This window comes from Trachypithecus francoisi, unplaced genomic scaffold, assembly GCF_009764315.1.
Source record: "Trachypithecus francoisi isolate TF-2019V2 unplaced genomic scaffold, Tfra_2.0 Lachesis_group0, whole genome shotgun sequence".
Lineage (NCBI taxonomy): Eukaryota > Metazoa > Chordata > Mammalia > Primates > Cercopithecidae > Trachypithecus > Trachypithecus francoisi.
The window spans coordinates 184570059-184589245 of NW_022681453.1; the positions used below are offsets into that span (position 1 = coordinate 184570059).

Genomic DNA, 19187 nt, shown 5'->3' on the forward strand with positions numbered 1-19187 from the left:
GACCAATTAAGGTCATTGTAGAAACAAACTAGATCCTCCTTTTTTCTTTTTCATTTCCCTGAAATAGTCTTCACCCATTGTTATCTATTTGATCTCAGCCATCTGGTTCTGCAGCCAGAGAAGGAAAATGTCAAATTCAACAAAATGAGTAGTACTGCTTGAGTTGAATCATAATTTAACTTTTTTTTTTTTTGCTCTACAAGATATTTAAACAGTAACATTGCTTAATAATACTTTCTAAGTTATTATCAATTCCCTACAAACGTTGCCATTTCTTCCAAATGGAAAGGCAAGCATTAGGACCATGAGTCAAACACTCTACCCTAATATCTAATGACATATAAATTTGAGAGTTAACATTTACTTTAATTGCTGAAGCAGTCATGCTAAGTGCATCGTCTGACATATTACCAGGTGTTTAAAAGGGTAATTTCTGAGGGGAAAAAAGTCTCTAAAACCAAGAGACAGTATTCCACTAAAAGCATTATTCATCTCTTTTAAAACATCTTCAGTTAAATAGATTGCCTCAGTAGTTTGGGAAATGGTCCCTGACATAGAAACGCTTTTCTGTAATCTTTGAAGGGAAGGGGAGTGTTGGTTATTCTCTGTTTCCTCCCAACACATAGCCATTCTCTATCCATCTCTCCTGACCCCATAAGCTGCATCTGTCAGGTTCCTTTGCTCCCTGGCTTCCACCTGGGTTTTGCTAATGGAAAGCATCAGCTGCAAGAGATCAAAGGTCAGAGGGAGAGAGAGAGAGAGCAGGCAGAGGGACAGCCAGCGAGTAGTCTTCTCACCATTCCCTTTTCACCTTGGGATGCAGCTGGTTCTGGCAGGCAGCCCCTCCTCTCTGCTCTTGCTAACTGCTCCTAACACTGGTTTCTCCCCTAAGACCTACAGACAAGGGGAGAAAACAGTTCCCTACTGTTATTAGGCTCCAGTGTCTTCCTCACTTGTTGATCCCTCAACTTACCTACTCATTTGGCAGTACTCCCTTTGTTAAAACCTCATCAATTGAATCATGTCAATGGAATTCCATTGCTTGACAGGACTCTGAGGAGATGGGGGGAAAGTCACTAAAATACCTGTGTCCTAATTCTGGCACTTCTAAACCGTATGGTCTTAAACGATCTATACAATTCCTCAAGCTTCACTTTTATCTTCTGTAAAGTGAGAATAATAATGACACCTACTCCACAAAGCACTGAGCCCTGTGAGTATAATAAGTGAACCAGGAAGTGTTACCATATTAGTTTGAATAAAGAAAGGAGACTGCTTGCTTTCCTGTTTGAGTTAGTGTAAGTGTGGTCTATACTAATCCAGTATATGGCCTCCTTGAAATTTTGCCTATTGGTAATTAACTTCTAATATGTATTTCTAAATTTTGGGATAGAATGATAGAATTGAGCTGATAGTTTTAAAAGAGATGGTTTGATTCCATTTTTTGCAACTCATCTATTACTCAAACCTCGAAAACTTATATTGTCTTTCTCCCTAATGGCTTCCTCTGTGTTATCTTAGAAAAGTTTGTTGGTAGCTACCGGGGGCAAATTAGGTAAGTCCAATTCACTTATAAAAGATGTATTCTCCAGGTTCCTAGTAAGGACACAATAGCAGCAGAACTGGCACATGTAGGGGAAGAAAATGACTTTTTCTCCCAATTATGAAGCACTTGTGGACTATTACCAACAAAACAGAACACAGTTCCTCAATGTGAGTAGTCCGGAGGCAAAACTATTTCTTGTAATCTAGTCAGCCACATTTGGAGGAAGCATCGTGGCATGTATGTTGGGGAAGTTAGTTACCAAAAACTGGGGTTTTGTCCCTGATGATGAGAAATTCTGTTTGTGATCCTGAACAAGTAGCTGTCTTAGTCCTCTAAACCTCAGCAGCAGCATCCAGAGTTTCTTGTGCCAGGATATCGCCACATCCATTGTTCATCCTCAAGATAAATGAATGTAGGCTTAGTGAGGGTCAAAAGAAAAGGGGGTGCGGTGGTTAGAAAAGCAAGAAATACCGCCTTAAGGAGGAGTAGGTGAGATGCAGTCTCTTGTTTGCTTTTCTTTTAGGTGAAATGTTAAGGCATATTCATAAAGGAGCAAACTCACATTTACATCCTAAAAAACATCAGGCTACAAGCATCTCATCTTGTTTTCCAAATGCCTTGTCCAGTTTGAGAATGCCAAACATAATCTGTTTCAGATGGCTTTTTCCCTCCCTTTTCTCACTCCTCTTTTTAGTCCCTTTCTGGACCTGTCATTGCCCCATCCCACCATCAAGAAGTAGAATTTAAAAACTGCTGTTAGAAGGAAACTCTTTCCCATCCCCCTACCCACAGGCAAAGGGAATAAGAGAAAATAGTTACTGTCTGTCCACGTTTCTTTTAATACTATTGTGATAATGATAAATCATTTCCCCTTTGCACTGGCAAGGCTTTGGACTCTGTGTTCTGTATACATCGCTTCTTCATTCATTGTCTTCAAGATTTTATTTGCTAGCTTATTTTCTACTTATGTGCCATTGCAAGATACTTGTGGAGTGGCTGGAATAGGACAGTTTTTTTATCAGCATCATCAATGAATGTTCTTGAGGCACTGAATGTGAAATACAGGGCTAAGCAAACATGTATAAGATATGCTTCTTTTCCCAGAGGATTGCAATCTACCTAAGAAGCAGGAGTTAAGTAAGTAATAAAATGCGATGCAAGGTCATAAAGCAGGGAGTGCAAAGAATGAGGCATGGGCAGTTGCATATATTGGTTATTGCCAGAGGCTCAACCACTGGTGTATGTCCTACAAGAGAGATCTTAGCCTATCTTCACATCTTTTGATGAAAATATTGTGTCAATTTTACAGATAAGAACAATGAACTAAGAGAGTAGAGATGGCCTCCCACATAGTGTAATTTGCCAGATCCAGTTACTTACTCTGTGAGGGAAAAAAAGAATGAGTTGGCTAAACAATAGGAATTCAAGTCAGTGTGTTTGAGAGCCAAGGCCCAGCAGAGATTCTCAAAGTGTGGTACCCAGAGCAGCAGCATCAGCATCACCTGGAACCTGTCAGAAATGCATATGTTTGAGCCCCAACTCAAACTTGCTCAATCAGAATCTAAGCATCTGGGCATTAAGGCTTAGCAATTTGTGTTTTAATAGGCCCCAGAGGTTATTTGGAGGCAGGTTAAAGTTGAGAACCATTGACCCAGGAACAATGTATTTCAGCTGGATGGGGAAGCAGGCAATCAGAGACAGGTGAGATGGTAAGGCTGGGTTGAGTGGCAAGCAGTGAGAATCCAAAGCTCTGAGATGGCAGCCTGCAGACCTGACTGGGTGTGAATGGGCCTGCTATAGCACCCCTCAGTGAGCAGCCTGGTGTCCTGCTGAGGATAAAATGTGAGGACTGTTCCAGGCTTTCTTAGACCAAGTATTCCTGCTATCTCATTACTCTGAAGACAGGGATCCCTCTGCCTGAGAATTTAGGTAGCTGGTTGTCCCTTGTGAGGGAGCTCCTCTGCAGCCTCAAGGCAACTTGAGAAAAGAGGTTTATGACCACTTTAAAATACTCACGGCTTCATTTAGGTGCTTGTAAAGCACTTTTAATCATGATGAAATGCAAGTATTGTCTTTGAATGCCTTGAGTTGAAAGGGAAAGTTAATGAGTGAATGATTTGAATCATTTCTCTTCTTACCCTGGAGCAAGCCATTAAAAGAATGAAACTTCTAGTCAAAATGGAAACAGCCTGCCCCAGAGGGATGATTGAAAGAGTCTTTAGGACAGGCATTTGTCCTTTAGTTTTATTTTCATTTTAATTATTATAAAATCTGATTTGAGTGTTGACCATAGCCTCCAGTTCCAGCCAGCCGAAAAGATAAGCACATTTGTATTTGTGTGGACAAGACTGCAGACTTTTGATTGTTGTCTCAAGCCAGATAAAACAACCCTTTTAAATAACGATTCCTCATAAGGTGAGATTAAAGATATTTATTCTTGCTGTTACCAAGGAAAATCATGATCTACTTGATAATGTAGATGAATAGGAAGTATCTCTTGGCTATTGCTTGGGGTTGTGACATCATCTGGTGCCCACACTCTTTACTTTGGGTAAATTATTGCTGTAATATTGATGAAATTATGAAATAACAGAGAATCAGAGGTCATGTTCCCCAACTCTAACTACAATGAAAACTTTAAAAATGTTTAGTCCCAAATTCTCCTTGGAAAACATTGGTTATAGGTAAAATACATACATTTATATCAAACTTAGTTGTGTTGTTTTCAATGAGCTATACATTAGATAACCTAGAACTAATCAATTGCTGTTGGGTTGTAATGAAATGTAAACAAGTGGGCCTTGTATTTTTGATGACATTCTGAAATTTAAAACTGACTGATTATATCTACCTGAACCTTAAGGAAAAATCAGAGGAAACTTGATCCTGAAAATATTAGCACTTAGCATTTTGTACGTATATATGCTCAAATAGTATGTATCCATAGTATGGTAGAAAATATCTTACTGAAGCCTGTTTCACTCTCTTCATGGAAATTTCAGCTGATTGTCCATTTTAGTAAACAATATAGAGCATGTTATTCCTATCAACTGATCCTGTCAATTACTTTGCAGTGGAGAGTTTGTGGGACCATGGACTTCTGATTGATCTTTAACCAAATCTTCCCTGGGTTATTGCAATTCCATGTGGATCAAAAAACACTAATCATGTTCATCAAATAAATAAGCACATGTTTCCTTCAGGTTCTTCTCAGAAGTTATCTTGGGTAGCTTCTGTTGTCTTCCCAGAATTATGTTATAGCATTTGGTTGTGACTCATAATAAGCTCTCTGAGCTGTCTTGTGTCCTCAAGAGGAAAAACCCCAGGACACCTTGCTGCTGGATCAAATAAGCTATATAGTAGGAGTAGGTGAAATGGAGAGCTACTCGATGATTCAGAGAGAAAGTTCAACTCTCTGTCACCCAAATCCCAGAGTTCTTGGTTGTATGCAACCCTTGATGTTGAATGCGCTGTTAATTATGACAGGTTCATAGATTTTCTTACTCTTTCCCAGGTTTTTCATTTTTTTAATCTCTTCTTTTAAAATATACTAATTCTGACATTTATCCCATGTTAAAAGAGCAAGAAAAACAAAACTATAAAATCCCATCAACCCTATGCCTCCCTCTGGCTCTCTGCTCCTTTCTCTGCCCAGCATGTTGCTTCACTGCCAAGCTTCTCAAGCTTCTCAAAAGAATTCTTTTTCTTCCTGTCTGGCTGATGTACCCATCGCTAGCCTTGCTTTTACTGAGGTCACTGGTTTTTTTTTGTTTGTTTTTGTTGTTGTTGTTGTTTTGTTTTGTTTTTAAGTAGGGTCTGTTTTCTTTTCTTTCTTGGCAGTTCTGCAACTGTGGTCATTGTAACATTTTTCTTTCTTGAAACACTCCCCTACTTCTTCTTCCTTGATACCATCCTCTTCTACTTCTTCTCATTTTCCTACTACTCTTCATTCCCCATCCAGATTTTATTTTCTCAGTCCAGTATTTGAATATGATTGTGCCTTACAACTCCATTTTGATAGTCTTCTCAATTGGTACCCACTCATAAATATATTGTCCTTAAGAGCAACTATGTCCTGATGACTTCTAAATCTATGCCTCTAAAACAGACTGCTTGCCTGAGCTCCAAACCCCAGACTTTTTGTTCATATGTTTACTGATCATCTCTATATACTTGTTCTTTCTGTATTTATAGCTAAGGCACTGCATTCCACTTCCTTACCCAAACTAGAACCTGGAATTTATTCTTTTTTTTTTTTTAATTTCTGTCACTCCCTCCATGCAGCTCATAGATGCCAGTTTCTGACACTTCACATCTACATCTCTCTCTCTCTCTCTCTCTCTCTCTCTCTCTCTCTCTCATATGTCTTTTTTCTCTGTTGCTGCCACCCTTGTCTTAACTTTATGTCTTCATCATCCTTGCCTAGATTATTGCTTTTGCTTTCCAGTAGACTTTCTACTGCCAGTTATACAACCCCACGTTGTCTCATGGAGAAGTTTTATGAAATGGCTGTCCATCATTTCATTGCTCTGCTTGTAAACCTTACATGGCACCTTAAGTCTTTCAGCATTAAATTCCAGTTTTATAGCATGCTTTTCAAGACTCTAGGATTTGAGCCTAGCTCCATTTCTATCCTCTACTTCCTCTGCCTGTTTCTAACCTATTGCTATGCCTGTATATTTACAATTCTCGAACATATTTTTTGTACCTTTGCTCTTTGCACATACTAGTCCTTATGTTTATGCCTCTTTTGTGCTGATTATTTCCACATTGCCCTACCCCATTAGCAAATATCTGCTCATCTTCTAATGCTAGGTTCAATATGACCTCTTGGAAGCTTTCTACTGCATGCTTCTCTTATCCCTACACACAATAGAAGTAAATACTCTTTCTTCAGTGATTGTAGCGTTGAAGACAGGTGCCTATCCAAGTGTACTGCAAAATTCTGTTTATGGCCTGTCTCCACCATTTGTATAAGCTCTGTAAATGGCTTTTATGGTCATTCTTACACCAAATGGCAAGAAGAAATAGTCAATAACATTGTGGAAAAAAGAATCAAAGGGACGAAAATTTATGTGAACTGAAAATATGATTGCTTAACATTGAATATTAGGTCATTAGCATGCCAGAGCTATCTCACGCTGGCTCACAAGAGCCAACTGTTTAGAAATCAGAAATTTTGCCAACTGGTTGTTAAGCCCTTTGAGGCTTGAAAGTAGGCATGGTAGGAATATTTACACTAGGGAAATCAGCAAGCACCGCAAATTAGGGATTTGTTTTACAGTGAGACAGTTTTCCAGCAGACTACTGATATTCATGATTACAATGCAGTAAATTAATTCATGCTCATGTCCATCAACCATGTGATACCACCAGAAATCATAAATTCCTGTTTCTGACAGTTCATATCCTAAATAACTCTCTGTACTTCCTCTTTCCATTCCTGTACCACCTCTCCCTTAGTTCATGTCTTCATTGTCTTTGCCCTACAAAACTACTGTTGCCTCCCAGTAGATGCTACCACTAGAACAATATTATTATTAAACCTACCACTAGAACAATCTTTGAGCAAGAGTCCTGCCAGTCTGTAATTGAAGAAGATAGTTATCATTGATTCCTTGGGAATAATAATGTATAATGCTTTATTATATAAAGAGGGTACTTTTAATTTATCATCAGTTGCTTATGAAATAATTTCTTTTTTTTTTTTTTTCAGTTGTAATGACAGGTAGATTTCTACAGATTGAATCTGTGGCCATAGTACTTATTTCAAGATAATTGGCTAAGGCTAGATTACATCCTGTAGCCATGCAACAGTGACAGTAATTTGATCACAATGATGTTGACCCCATGACTTTTGACTTCATAATTATCTTGCTATAGTCAGCTGGCCAACAGCACTTCATCAATGAAAATATCTACCAGGAGGAATATTATCATGGGGACAATTATTAGAGCCATCTCCATTTTGACTTTGCTCCAAGCTTGGTCTGTGGAAAAAACTTCTTAATGTTGCCTCAGCAGTAGTTTGCTGCCTCCCAGACTGGTTTTCAGTATATCCATAATTAACACGATGGGTAGAGGTGCAAGAATGCCACATTTTCTTCTAAGCCACGCAACCTCATTAAGAAAGTAAAACGTTTGTGAGTCTTTCATGCAGTCTTTCTCCCTCTGGGTTGTTGAAGCTCTCTGGATGTCAGCACAGCACTATGGGCCACAAAAGTTCAGAGAATTACTTCAATAATATGACAGCCTCTTCCATTTAAAATGGAATTCAATGCTGGCTTCCCTCGGAGGCATTCATTGAAATTCCGTGCATGATCCATTCCTCTAGTCATTTAACAATGTGTCTCATGTTTGCCCTGATTTAAAAAAAGAAAGAAAGAAAGAAAACCAGGTTTGTATTTGTGATAACATGGATCAGGATAGTATAATTGCAGTGAAGAGGCCCCCGAGCCTGCAGTAATAGGATGGTTCATCTGATGTGTACTGCCATTAGAAAATGACCCATGCATGAATGTTCTCAGGGGACAGTAAAGAGGCTTTTAAGAATTACATTTTGTGTAGTATGAAAACTAATGAGCAAAAGAGGAAGCATGAAGAAAAACTACTGCTTCAGGAAGCATAGTTCCACTTAGGGCCTGTCACAGCTCCCCTCAAATTCATTTGGATAGACTGGTCATTACTAGGATGACTACTGCATTACCCCCATGTCCATGCACACTCCCTGCAGGTCATCCTGTACCAAGTTCCTAAGGAATTAAAACCAGTGAATAATAAATGGTGAAGAAAAGAAAGAGGATGGATACAGCAACTGCCAATAAATAAGGTAAAAAAAGACATTTATGTCAAAGATTAAAGAAGTCATAATGAACTTCAGCAAAAAAGAAAGACAATGAGAAAAAAGCAATTTCTTGTACATCCTCTTTAAAAAATATTTCAGGACCACGTTATGCTATTTTACTTCATGTATATGAACAGAACAGTACCTAATTATGATTTTAAGAATGTATATTTTAACCATATCTTAATTTTTAAACATATTTAAAAATAATGTCTTCCAGTCTAGTCTATATTGCTTTCTTATTTTAAAGGTTTTACTTGGCCAGGTCCAGTGGCTCACACCTGTAATCCCAGCACTTTGGGAGGCCAAGGCAGGCAGATCATGAGTTCAAGAGATCAAGACCATCCTGGCCAACATGGTGAAACTCCGTCTCTACTAAAAATACAAAAATTAGCTGGGTATGGTGGTGCGTGCCTGTTTTCCTAGCTACTTGGGAGGCTGAGGCAGGAGCAGGAGAATCATTTGAACCCAGGAGGCAGAGGTTGCAGTGAACTGAGATCGTGCCACTACACTCCAGCCAGGCGACAGAGCGAGACTCCATCTCAAAAAAAAAAAAAAAAAAAAAAGAAAAGAAAAGAAAAGAAAAGAAGAAAGGTTCCACTTAGGGTTTTAGATTATGTAAATTGGGAGGAGGTTGGCATATAGACAAAAGAAAGAGTCACATATTATTTGCCAAAATTAACAAACTTTGACAAACCAAATGGTTTGCCAAACCACTTGGTCTACATTGTAATTCCTTGGATTTTTCTCCTGGGGGTTGAATTAGAGTAAGATAGAGCCTATAAAGGCCAGTAAAATTGATGCCTTCCTTATGCCCAAGGACCCCTGGCTCTGACAGGCTTCACTGTGAGTGAAACTGTGGATGCTCTCTTCTGCTTTACATGAGGGAGAAGTTGCAGGCAGGAACACCCATAACCCCAAAATTCACTTCTCTGAGGCAAGGCAGTGACTCCTCTTTCACAAAACCATAGCGATACTAAAATATCAAGCTGTGTATCTGTTTTCTCCACCTAAGGCTACCATGAACACCACAGGGTTATCAATAGATGAAGCTAGAAAATATTTCTGTCTTAAAGGTGATATGCCCCAGTAATGAAGTGAGACAGGAAAAAAATCCATAGCGTTCACAGAATTAGAAAGTAGACTGATAGTAGTCTATGAATTCCAAAAGTACAGCCATCTCCAAGTGGCCTGAGGGGTCTTTATTTCTCCAACCCTTCATCTGATATCCCAAGTTGTTTGGCAGAGTCCCTGTGTATCTTCTTTTTTTTAACCTATTTTTATCTTTCAAATAATATAAATACTATTCTTGTTTCTAAAGGCCAAGTTACTTTCCCAGAGGCAGTCACTAGCCTGAAACAGTCAAATCATTGAATTGATCATATATTTAATGTGGAATTAAGCTATTTGCATATTTCAAGATTTTAAGATTATTTCGAGAAAACAAGCCAGAATAAACATAGTCTCTTCAAAGATTGTGAGGAAAGCCATTATTTGAAATGGTCCTAGTAATTAAAAACTATAGTATCACTGATTAGAAATGAAGTAAATGAAGGGATGAGACTCTGTTTTAATAGCCCCACCCATACCTCACCCCCCAACTGTCTGCCTTGTGTTTCGCTGTCTAAGTAACAAGCCTTCAAACTGTGATTGAGTGATATGAGTTAATTCTGACAGGCAATCATGTTTTACCTTTAATTTATCTTGTTTTTCTTTATTTGATATTAATAAAATCTTGTTCACCAAACTGTAAAGCATAATTCTTATCTTTTTTTACTTAATTGTTTTAAATATTGAGAAAACAATGTAATAAGCAGTCAATGAATATTTGCCACATAAAAGGGATGATGTGAAGGCTATGAGAACTAGAAGAATATTTAAATAAATGGTACTACAATTTAGCACAGAAAAGCACGGATGCCAAAGTCAGAAAACCACAACTTAAATTTTAGCTACAATTCCTTGTAATAGCTGTGTGACCTTGACAAGTTACTATATCCTCCTAAGTCACAGTTTTCTCTTCTGCAAATGGAGTTTAGTAATATTGACTGCCTTCTAGGGTTGTCATAACAAGGGCTTAATTCGCTGTTTGGCTTAGAGTAAGTGATCAACAAATATAGCTAGTTTATAATGGAAAATCCTCAAAGATGAAGAGCGGAAGAATTGACATGGAGCCAAGAAAACAGACCCAGACAGATATTATAAAGTGGCCAAAGGCACAAACTGTAAAACCGCAGCTAAAGGACAGGACTTTTCTGGATAAGCAGTTTTTTTCCTCGTATTCTTCACCAGCTGTACCATGAAGCTAAGCTGCTGTAATTCTACCTCACACCATGTACAAAGAGCAGGGTTTGTTTCAGAATCAAGGCTCTTGCTGGTTCCTTTGAAATTTGGAGAAATATTCATATCTTGTCTTCAAGAGAAGTAATTTTTATATGAAGCAGCTTACTAATTCGAATCATTTGAAAAGGCATTCTACCATATTAAGATTACTTCCCTTAATGAACGCATGTATATCACACTGCTTCGGTGGATTGGGAGAGGCTGTGAGAATTGACCAGCTTCTGAAGAAATGTGCTTGGTATAGAAATTTGCTGTCTTCACTCTACTCCCTTCCCTGTTTCAACCTCCATAACTAGCAGCAGGCATAATAGAAATGCAGAAATAGACACTACTATTGTGTCTGTCATTTCATTCATTTCCAAAATATTGAAACTGTAAAAAACTACTCAAGTAAGAGTTAAAATCGTATTGGTCACAACCATGCCAATCCACAATCCCTAATCAATTTACATTCTAATTGTTCATAATTGTGCTACATGAAGATAAATGTTTTCTTGACTGAATATTAACAAAATGCCCTCAAACTATAAATAGTATGCAACTGTTGTATTTTAGTAGAAAACCTATTCCATTTTCAGATTGATACAATGCAGACATTTTAAATCTTATAAACTCCTCGATCTTTGCCAAGTGCGTTCTTTTATTTGCTAGCAGGCATTTGTCCATTCCTAACCTTTTTACCTCCAGAAAATAGATGACACATGTGACTTGAAAATTGAATCAATCTTGACTGAAAAAGAAATAATAAAAATAGCTAATGTCTTTGTCATCTCTAGCAAGCCTACAGGGCAGATACTGTTGCTGCTTCAGTTTTGTAAGATGCATTATATCTTGCTAATCCTCAATAAATATGAAAAAGTGATCATTTCACAGCTAAGAATTGACAAACTGGAACACATTTCTCATTTGAATAGACAAGATAAGCAGTTCCCACCAGTGCTGCCGTCTCTGCCTTCGGGTGTGTTGTGTTCCAGGCAGACACTGTCGGTTCATGTGTAGGTCACTGCTATTTTATTTCTATTTGTCTGTTTCTGGACCAGAACTCAGATTTTCATCCAGACAGCTGCCTGTCTTAAAGACCATTCTGCTATCTACCTTCTGTGACATAATTTAAAGAAATAAGTAGCCCCAATTAAACCATTGCAGGTGTAAATTTCTTGCCTGGAGAGAGAATTGAGAAATAAATGGGATTCATGAATACAAATTGGGCTCTCCTTACACTCAAGTTTTCATTTTGAAATGGTAGAGTATTCACTCCCCACATAAATCTGCATTTGCCTTAAGTGTGTTTACCATGGGAACCCCAATGTAGAGCTGGTAGCCCATTGCTATGCATAACTGAATATTAAAGTTTACAAATCATCAGGCAGAGGAGGCCTGGAGAAGGAGATGCTGCGGCAGGGCAGTTGCATCTGGACTGGCAGCAAAGATGAATCCTGCTGTCACAGGCTCTGCACCTTTACTGGGATGGGGCCACCCAACCTGCCCACTCTTTTCCTCTCCTTAAATATTATTTGATATTAAGGATTGCTTCCTCTTCCAACCAAGACATCCTGCTTTCTGAATGTCTTAACAGCTCTATTATTTTCCCTTCACCCAGTTTTGGTTTAGAAGATGGTGTGTTAAATGAATCTCTTATAGGCCACCTAATTTATTTTGAAACAAATGCCACTGTGAAAAGATGGAAGGATTCAATAAGGAAATACACAATCTTCAGACACTAAGCAACCCACTCCTCTTTCCCCGACTCTCTTCTTCTCCTTTCCTCCCTTCCTCTCCATTTTTTTTTTTGTTGTTGTTTGTTTACATTGTAACTGTATATATTCTGTGAAGAGCCATTGAGGCCAATTGGCTTTTCAGTGTATAAACAAATATAATCCAAAGTGCCAAATGGCACTCCTCTCATTTTCAACTTGTGCTTTCAATCTTCAGCCAGAAGTAAGGCCCTATTATATTCACAATTATGTGGACTTGAGAGTGAGTGTACATTGCCTGCCCTTTGCTATAGAACTAAATCAGAAGGAAGTCTGTTAGTTATAAGTTTTTTATGATCATCCCAAGTTATTTTCTTATGTATATAATAATTCATGCTACAAAGAGCTTGATGTGGTTTGGAATAATGTCATAATAAAATGGTAAAATAGCCACGGGATTGTTCAGGGCAATTGGATGTATGAATCACAATGGGAGACCTAGACAATGGAAAACAATCTAAAACAATTTTCTGTAATTAATGTCAAAAAAATTGTCTCTCACATCTCTCTGCAAATGAAAACAGAGAAGTAGAAGTAGTGAAAATTGTAATGGGGGATTAATCTCATTTCTTGTTCCCAGATCTGATGGGTTTTCCTTATTGTATAGACTTCAAACACTGTAGCTATGCAGAACTCTGAGCTGATCTTATTAGTCTTAAATGGACCTGCCAAGCATATTAAAGGAAGGTTCCTACTGTCTACTGTGGACAGAATGTAGCTCAAGGAAATGTGGTCACTACCCTCAATTATATTCATAATATGTGTTGTATTTACAATAATTTAAAATAATTCAGTAAATTGAAACCATTATGAAGATGATTTATGGTGAGTAATAAGAATGTAAAACAATGGGACACGTAAGGAAGGTCAAAGGGTAGCTTTTTAGATTACACACTGGTTCCACTTGCCAATTGTAGGCATGGGTCTGACCTCCCAAACTGGCCTTTTCCCAAGCTTGCTCTCCGGTTCTCCAAACTAAGGATGCCTTGCTTCTATCTCATTTGATGAACTGAGCCAATCTCCTAATTCAGTGACTATTTGCAAGCCAAATTTTCATAATATTTCTGAAATGAATGAAGATACATTTTGTATATCCAAGGATAGTTAAGTGTTGTCTTCTATAAAGACTATAATATAATGTGTTCCTTTAATATAAAGACTCTCAGAGGCACTCAATATATAGATTATTTATTAACAATGCATATTGATTAGCTAGTTTTTAACTTTTGGCTTCAATTTTCAAAATTCTCTTGTGAAAGTTAGTTCATATTTGTGTTAAGAAAATCTAGGATCTTAAAGATTCTTTTCTGTCTGAGAACTGTATTACGATAGCAGTTCCACTTATTCTCAGGTACTCTACATGGTTAATAATGTGAGCTCTGGAAGGAACTTATTATACAGAATAAAGTGAATCTCTTTCATTTCTCCACCATTGTGTCATTTTCACCTACATCATAACTTTCTGCCCAGCATTTACAAGAACAATCCACAGGCTTCCTTTATAAGGATGCATTTGAAACCACTCATTGAAGTGAGGATTTAAATAACTGGAATAAATCAATTCTGGCCTACTTAAAAAATAAATAAATAAAAGCTAACAAACTGACCCACCCAGAAAGACATGAACAGATAAATTTTTGAATATTGTATTCTGTATTATCTATTATATGTATTAATACTTGGTCACATATTGGAGTGTTTTACCAAAAAATTCTCTCAGAAGCTAGTGGCGAAACAGAATAAAAGTATGACATGCATTCCGCTTGCTGTTGCCTTTTTGTCAGGCAGTGGTTATTGTGAATTCCTCAGGGTAGCGAATCATTTGGTTCACTAGGACATAAAAAAGTAGAATTCATCCAAAGTTAATGGGCTGTTTGATGGTCTCTATATGTCAAATGAGATTGTCTGGGAAAAGAGGATAGTAAAGGAATGAGTCAATTTAGCTTTAAAATAACTTGATAATCTGTTAATTCTCTGAATATCCTCAAAACCAAAGAAAAAGCCAAATATGAAAGGTGTAATTTATAGTAGTCAATTGGTACCAGTAGAGTCTTCTGTTTTTGTGCCATGAAAAATTTATCATTGTCACGTGTGTTTAATAGACCGTTCTGCATAACAATAGAAATTTCAGTTAATTTTTAAAGCCATAATCTTGTTCACTCTTAGAAGTTAAAAATAAAAAAAGAAAAAAGAAACAATGCATTCTTATGGAATAAACATCTGATAACACATTCTGAATGTGGAGATTGAGATGTCTGAAGGCTGCCTTTTGAACTAGTATTTTCACCCCATGAAACATCTCTGTGTTCTTTCTGGCACAACCAGTTCAAAAGATCTCTTTTCTTCACAGGTTACCAGCCAGTCTTGTCTGGTCAACAGGGATTCCAAGGCCTGATAGGAGTGCAGCAGCCACCTCAGAGTCAGAACGTGATGAATAACCAACAAGGAACTCCGGTGCAAAGCGTGATGGTTTCCTACCCAACCATGTCTTCTTATCAGGTGCTCATAAACAGCTTGGAAAATTGTGTTATAAAGTAGCATTTGTCAAAGTGGAAGCTGTGGGTATGTCCCTGGTTTCGGTGGCTTTCTGGGTAGTGGGTTCTTGGCCCATAACTGTTGATAATTTACTTTGAATCAAGATTATAATAGAAAAGTAGAAAATGCAAAAGACATGCTTGTATCACTACTGTGGCTTTTGAATGTTCTGCTAAATTTATTTCCATGTAACTTCATATTCGTGGAAGAAAATTCATTAGTCTACAGTTTTATTCATAAAGATCTTTGGAAATTTTATTGCATTTTGCTTACTGGTAGAAAGTCTTCATGACAAATTCTCATTCATTTTTGTACACATCCAAATAAACTTCATTTTTCCATAAATTTAAGTTATAAGAGATTTTAATATGGCATCTCAGATTCATTTAAAGGGCATTTTTGGAGCCTAACAACTGCATTCTCTGGACTAAAGCCAAGTTAAGCATTTTAAAAGTGTTGCGTATCCTTTTGTGATGTATATTATAAAATACCCCAGAAGTAGAAATAAAGAGTTAGTGAAACGGTATAATAATTAAATTTAATTGTACCAGGTGCTTCTGACCCTAAAGGGCCTATCCTAGGACCCCTACCCTACTATTCTGATTCACGTTGCATCGACTTCTACCTGCAGCTCCACAATAAATGTTCTCTAAAGTTGCAGGTTGAGAGTATACTGGGTGCCCAGGACAAAAGTCCTTTGTACTATGGAGGGCTCCAGGACACTTTGCATAAAATCGGAAAGGGTGCATGGCTTTTCAAACTGAGAGAAACTCAGAGTGGAAGATCTAGACTATAGTTTCTAGAGGTCATCGAGAGAGAAGGGAAGTCAGAACTAACACCTTCTGAGCATCTGCTGCATTCCAGGCAGTGTGCCAGGCCCTGTATACCATCCCTTCAATCCTTTCAATGGCACTTTGAAGCATGTATGTCATTATCACAATGGAATAGGGAATCAGAGAGGCTAAGTGACTTTCCTAATGTGAAACAGCCGATAAATGGCAGAGTTGGAATTGATGGCCTGTTACATCTAACTCAAAAGCTTGAATATTTTTCATGACACCATATTGTTTATTGTACAGACCAAAAGTAGCCTCTTCATACAGGGTTCTTGCTTGTGTCTTTTTACAGGTGCCAATGACCCAGGGTTCTCAAGGACTGCCCCAGCAGTCATACCAACAGCCAATCATGCTACCTAACCAGGCAGGTCAAGGGTCACTCCCAGCCACTGGAATGCCTGTTTACTGTAATGTCACACCGCCCACCCCTCAGAACAACCTTAGGCTGATTGGCCCACACTGCCCCTCCAGCACTGTCCCGGTGATGTCTGCTAGCTGCAGGACAAACTGTGCAAGTATGAGCAATGCCGGTTGGCAGGTCAAATTCTGAGAGCTCTGGTTGTGGTACATTTCTTCAGATATTTCTCATGGCCTTTGATGGAAGAGGAACAAGGTGGGAAAACTGGCTGAGGACTTAAGTATTCACTCAACACTCAAATGATTGCTGCTGGTATTCTGTAAAAAAATAAACAAAGACTAATATACACGTTAGCTGGTTAATGGTGCATATTTCTGTCATGTCTGCTAGGTATGCCTTTATAGCTTAGCTAGTGACATGAATTCATCAAGGTAAGATTTTCTCCTACCACTGAATACCACTGTGTAGATTATAATATCCCTAATTTGGATTAGTTTTGTACTTTGTGTTGAGTTTGTGATGCTAAAAGTATTTAAAAATTATATACTAAATCACATTGTACCAAAGCTGTAATGGAAAAGAAAAGAAGAATTGATGAATTGAAGGAATAATTTATATACATTATAGAGTTTTCTTTTTTAATGGATATATACTGTATTGTAGTGTTTAATCATAATAAAACTATTTGACCTTATGGAGGAAGGTCATGTTTTTACCACCAGTTTGGTTCACTATGTCTTCCAATGTGTGTTTTCTCATGTGTCACTGTATTCCTTTCAAACACTATTTCATGAATACTGCATGGAAAAGGTATTTCAGGCATTTATAAGTAAACTGCCATCACATGGGGATAGGCTGTAGCAAAGACTTAACCAACTGTAGTTTATTGTCATAATACTAAAGGGTCCTGAAAATAAGATGGCATTCATTTCATTCATTCATGAAGTTTGCAGTTTTAAAATACATACCATCCTATTAAATATAGGACTCTTAAAAGCATGTAGTTACACTTCACTAACTAGGAAAACCTGAGTGTCTTCATGAACAACAGTCCTATACCAAACCCTGTTCTACCTTCATGTGAGTCTCATTGTGTACCTGAAAACAAGGTATCTTTGTTTAGAGGAAAATCAGAAGAGGCATAGTCTAATCCTGCCTGTTATATCGGGTCATACAATGGAAAGTGCCACTAGTATTGACAGTGAGTCAGTAATTCGAAAGTGCTAATGTTTGTCCCAGTAATTTAAAACAAAGTAAATACAGCAACGATTTAATTGCAAAGATCTAGAACATTGGCAATTCCATTTAGATGAACCCTATGTCTACCCAATGTCTCTTTGGGAAATAACGGAACTGTGAACTCTGAGGTTTGGCCTTTCTGGAAGATATTAATGGGGAAATAAAACCCCTTTGTTTTCACTTTAATATCATAGTACAATGACTAATAGTTTTGTATTTTATGCTTTCTGCCTAGAAACCATTATTACCAGTGAGAGGAATATAAGGAATATATCTGGATCATTTCTATTGTTTTTATATTATCACATTCTCTGTTAGATTTGCTGTTTTTATGTTGTTCAGCTGTGGGTAGAGTTTAGCGCCAGTTAAAACTATATCTAGCAGATTACTATCACTTCATTCTATACTATTGTTTTCTTTTCCCTTTGAAAGGGAACTCTTACATATACTCTAATTGGCTTTATTCCTTGTGAAGTCTGTTCCATTTTTCCAAGTTTCAGTCTACTAATATTTCCATGGTCTACCCTGACCGTGAAAAGTGTAATAACAAGAGGATGTTGCATTTTTTTCTTATTGAGCCATTAGCCACTCTGAAAAAGAGCAATGTGTTTGCTTAATTAAAAGCTTCCCCTAATGGAAAGATGGGGTTGGCAATATTCTCCATTTAGCTTTCTGATGTTGGAAGTGTTCCTAAATTTAAGAATCCAAATATGAGCCTTATTTTTTTTTCCATAAAATTCTGCAAACTTTTGACATTTTCTTTCAAGATCTTCAGAATTACCGAGCCTTCTTTTCTATGGATTTGAAATATGTGGGATGTTAGTGGTAAAGACAGGGCTTTACACCTAAAGAAATTTCATTTGGCCACTTATATCCAAAGGTGTAGCAGTATTTCATGTTTAGACATTTGATATTTGTTGTATAAATCCATTTGGATATTGCTGCAGGCCAAACCTTCTTTCTTACTTTCACAACATATTCCTATATGTCTGTCTTAGTCCATTTTTGTAGCTATAACAGAATACCCGAAGCTAGGTGATTTACAAAAAAAACAAAACAAAACAAAACAAAAAAGTTTATTTAGCTCAAGGTGCTGATGGCTGGAAAGTCCAAGATTGGGCAGCTGCATCTGGTAAGAGCCTCAAGCTGCTTCAACTCATGACATGAAGCAGGAGAGCAGGTATGTACAACGAGACTACATGGTGAGGAAGGAAGCAAAAAAGAGAAACCAAGAAGAGTGAGAACTCACTCAACCCCACAGAAAGGCATTAACTTGTTTATGAGGGATCTGCCCCCATGACCCAGACACTTTTCACTAGGCGCCACCTCCCAACCCTGATACATTGGGGATCAAAAAAAAAAAATTTTTTTTTTTTTTTTGAGATGGAGTTTCGCTCTTGTTGGAATAAGAGTGCAATGGCTGGAGTGCAATGGCACGATCTCAGATCACCGCAACCTCTGCCTCCTGAGTTCAAGCAATTCTCCTGCCTCAGCCTCCTGAGTAGCTGGAATTACAGGCATGCACCACCATGCCCAACTAATTTTTTGTAATTTTAGTAGAGATGGGGTTTCTCTATGTTGATCAGGCTGATCTCAAACCGCCAGTCTCAGACGATCTGCCCACCTTGGCCTCCCAAAGTGCTGGGATTACAGGCATGAGCCACCGTGCCCAGCCGGGGATCGTATTTTAACATGAGTTTTTGTGGGGACAAAGCACATCCAAACCATAGCA

At 37.8% G+C, this 19187-nt stretch overlaps 1 protein-coding gene across 16 annotated transcripts in view; it reads left to right on the plus strand.

Moving 5' to 3' along the window:
- Positions 1-16947, plus strand: part of ARPP21 (cAMP regulated phosphoprotein 21) — a 158917-nt gene extending 141970 nt beyond the window's left edge. For all 16 annotated transcript variants that reach the window (XM_033212973.1, XM_033212984.1, XM_033212977.1 and 13 more), the window contains 2 exons: positions 14838-14986; positions 16151-16947. In XM_033212973.1, the coding sequence (XP_033068864.1) occupies positions 14838-14986; positions 16151-16408 (407 nt within the window). In that variant the 3' untranslated portion in view covers positions 16409-16947. The remainder of the gene's footprint in view (positions 1-14837; positions 14987-16150) is intronic.
- The last annotated feature ends 2240 nt before the right edge of the window (positions 16948-19187 follow it).